This window comes from Pelobates fuscus, chromosome 3 (genome assembly GCF_036172605.1).
Source record: "Pelobates fuscus isolate aPelFus1 chromosome 3, aPelFus1.pri, whole genome shotgun sequence".
In the NCBI taxonomy this organism is placed as follows: domain Eukaryota; kingdom Metazoa; phylum Chordata; class Amphibia; order Anura; family Pelobatidae; genus Pelobates; species Pelobates fuscus.
In genome coordinates, this window is record NC_086319.1 from 416,728,991 (window position 1) to 416,732,597 (window position 3,607).

At 35.4% G+C, this 3,607-nt stretch overlaps 1 protein-coding gene across 1 annotated transcript; it reads right to left on the reverse strand.

Annotated features, from left to right (window-relative positions):
- Positions 1 to 213: 213 nt before the first annotated feature.
- On the reverse strand, positions 214 to 1,047 carry LOC134602081 (olfactory receptor 11L1-like). The gene has a single exon (XM_063446580.1). It carries the CDS (start codon positions 1,045 to 1,047, stop codon positions 214 to 216), a length of 834 nt encoding a protein of 277 aa, XP_063302650.1.
- Between the last annotated feature and the right edge of the window lie 2,560 nt (positions 1,048 to 3,607).

Consider the following 3,607-nt stretch of genomic DNA (forward strand, 5'->3'; position numbering starts at 1 on the left):
GCTTGCTGGAAATGCAGTGAATAGCCAACTGTCTTGTGATAGCAAATCATATATTATCTAGCCCTATCTGTGACTAGCATGGGTTGTGTAAGCTGTCACTTTAACTATTAGGTTTGCCTTTAATTAATTGCACACTTGCGCTGAAAAATATTGTCATAAGTACATATTTTCATTGTTAATAGCTTTTTAGCAATAAAACAATATGCAGATGTGTTACATTGCTAGTATATTTTGTATCTTTAATAATTTTATAATGGCTGTCTTGATTTCTCGGTTCCTCAGACTGTATATTATTGGGTTTAATGAAGGCGTCACTACTGTGTACATAAGGGACACAATCCTATTCATTCTATATGAATGTTCTTCTGCTGGAACGGCATAGATAGCAAAAAGAGTCCCGTAATACATGCACACGACAGCAAGGTGGGAACTGCATGTGGAGAAGGCTTTCTGTCTCCCAGAAGTGGATGATATTCTATGTATAGCGAGAAAGATACAAATATACGTAGAAATGATAAACACCATTTCAATGACAGTTTCTGGAACAGAGATTATATAACCCACAGTCCGTACAACTGTATTATCAGAACATGAAAGCTGAACAAGAGGAGCAAAATCACAGAAGAAATGATCAATATACTTAAAATTACAGAAAGTTAAATGACTTATCAAAATAGTAACAATCAGTGTGAGAAGAATACCCAATATCCAGGACAACACCACAAGACTGAGACAAAATGGGACATTCATTATTGTTACATAATGCAAAGGTTTACAGACAGCCACATATCTATCATAGGACATCATGGTGAGAAGAAGACATTCTGTAGTTGAAGAGAAACTGAAAAAAATTAATTGAGCAATGCATCCAATAACAGTCATGGGGCGACCATTTTTTAAGGTGATATATAGCAAGTTTGGAATAATCGCTGTAGTGAGTATGATGTCACAGGAGGACAATTGGCTGAGGAAGAAGTACATTGGAGAATGAAGACATCGAGTCACTGAAACCAGTACTATAATCAGAAGGTTTCCAGTTAAAGCCATTATGTAGACCACAAGGAGGGCAGAAAAGAGAATTATTCTGGATCTGTGCAGAAGCTGGAACCCCAAGAGGAAGAATTCTGGGATAGCTGATTGGTTGTATCTTGGAATCACCTCTTATAAAAAAAAAGAACACAAAATAGTACTACTGTGTATTGATTATAACATTAAAATAATTATTACTTTGAATAGAATGGGTATTGATTATTGTATTGAAGCAACACTTTAGATCCCATAACAAGCCCATTTGCTTGCCCCCACCCCCCCTTTCACCAGTTACAGCACTACTTCAGAAGCTTTTTATTTTGGCTCTGGTGATTGGCTGAGAGTGTCCACTGCTGATTTAGAAATGTATTGAAAAGGAGAAAGAGATTTAGGGGTAGTTATTAACAAAAAAAATTTTTCTGTTGTATAGTAAGACTATTTGTTTTTCTTTTTTTACTGTTCAACAGACTTCTGCTGGGTCCTCTGTGGCCAACCAGGCACATTGTGTCATACATGGTTTCAAGGCCCTAAGGTTTCTCAATTATAATTCCACATGGCTAGTATGGTATATCAGGTCTTCCTAAAATGAAAACCTTTATATGCATGTTTGTTTTTATTGTCTCATACATTGAACCTCTTACTAAGTGCCTTGATGGCTGATGCATAGAGCATTGACCCAAAATATAATTGTTGGCATAATAAAAATATAAAAAATAAAATAAAACAAATATTGCCAATGTTAAAATAGTAAACTGCTGACATTGTTGCCTGTTACAAACGAAACTAAGCTAAACTTGCAAATTCCCATTACATTTGGTAAATATGCAACATATAGTACTCCAGTACTGTAAATTTCCTTCTCCTTCCATCGCAACATAGACTGACTCGCTGATATGAATGATGGATGTCTGCTAAGCATGTGTAAAACTGTTTTAGCTTTAGCTCAGTATAAGGGGGTGAAGACGGGGGGAGGGGCTAGCTCAGAACAGAGAAGGTATGTAATGTTGATAATTCACAAAACGTATCAGTGACTCATGATATTAAATGTATACTTACTAATGCAAGGAGCCTAAATAACAAAATGGGGGAACCAGATGCAATAGCATACACTAAACAATATGCCATAATAGGCATAACTGAAACATGGTGGGATGAGATACATGACTGGGCAGTAAACTTAAATGGGTACACACTATTTAGGAAGGATAGAATAAACAGGAAAGGTGGTGGGGTATGTGTGCATTTCAACCATGAGTTAAATCCAAATCCTAAGCAAGTGGAAGGTGATGAGGAAAATGTGGAAGCTTTATGGGTAATGATCTGCTTGGGGGAAAAGAAGGGAAATCAACTATTGGTTGGGATATGTTAGAAACCACCTAATGCTAATATTGACGAGGAAGAACAGCTGTTAGAGCAAATTGAGAAAGCTGCAAATCTGGGTAACACGCTAATTATTGGAGATTTTAATTACCCGGACATACATTGGGACAGAGGGACTAGTAGCTCAGCAAAGGGAATTAAGTTTTTAAACTTGTAAAATGACACCTTCATGTCACAACTTGTACAAGCACCAACTATAAAGGACGCTTGTCTGGACCTGGTTTTAACAAACAACGTTGCTCTTTTGACCAACATTCAAGTAGGTGAGCACTTGGGAAATAGTGATCACAATATAGTGTCCTTTGAAATAAACTCAAAAAAACAAAAGCACATGGGGTATACTAACACATATAATTTTAAAAAGGCCAATTTCTATAAGTTAAGAGTAGCTTTACAATATATTGACTGGCATAAACTCTTTAGTGAAAAGAACACTGAGGATAAATGGAACATCTTCCAACAAATATTAGAAAGGTACATTTCTTCGTATGTACCATTGGGTAATAAATATAAAAGAAACAAATTAAAACCAATGTGGCTTAGTAGAGAAGTAAAACAAGAGATTAAAAATTAGAAAAGGGCATTTAAAGCATTTAAATCGGACAAATCAGATGCATCCTATAAAAGATATAAGGAAGCCAATAATGCGTGCAAAAAGGCGATTAGATTTGCTAAACTTCAAAATGAAAAAATGATAGCCAAAGAGAGCAAAACCAACCTCAAAGCATTCTTTAAGTATATAAATTCTAAAAAAAAAACTAAAATTTAAGTGTAGGTACACTAAAAACTAAAATGGGGTTTAGTTAATGAAGAATGAATGAACTATTTCTCCTCCGTATATATTACGAAAGTTAATATAAACAAAGGAACTACGGTAAGTGTAGAAATAAGTGAACCTCTGTTTTTAATCTTTCAAGATTCTTTTCTTTCATGGAAGTGTTCAGAAGGAATGTAGGAAGGCAGATGTGGTTCCTATATTCAAAAAGGGTGCAAAATCCTTGCCTGGAAATTATAGACCTGTGAGCTGAACTTCTGTTCCTGGGAAAATATTTGAAAGGTTATTAAGGGATAATATTCAAGAATTTCTTGAGAAGAACATGGTTATCAGCAAAATTCAGCATGGCTTTATGAAGCACAGGTCAAGTCAAACTAACTTGATTGCGTTCTGCAAGAAGTAAGTAAAAGTATAGATCAGGGT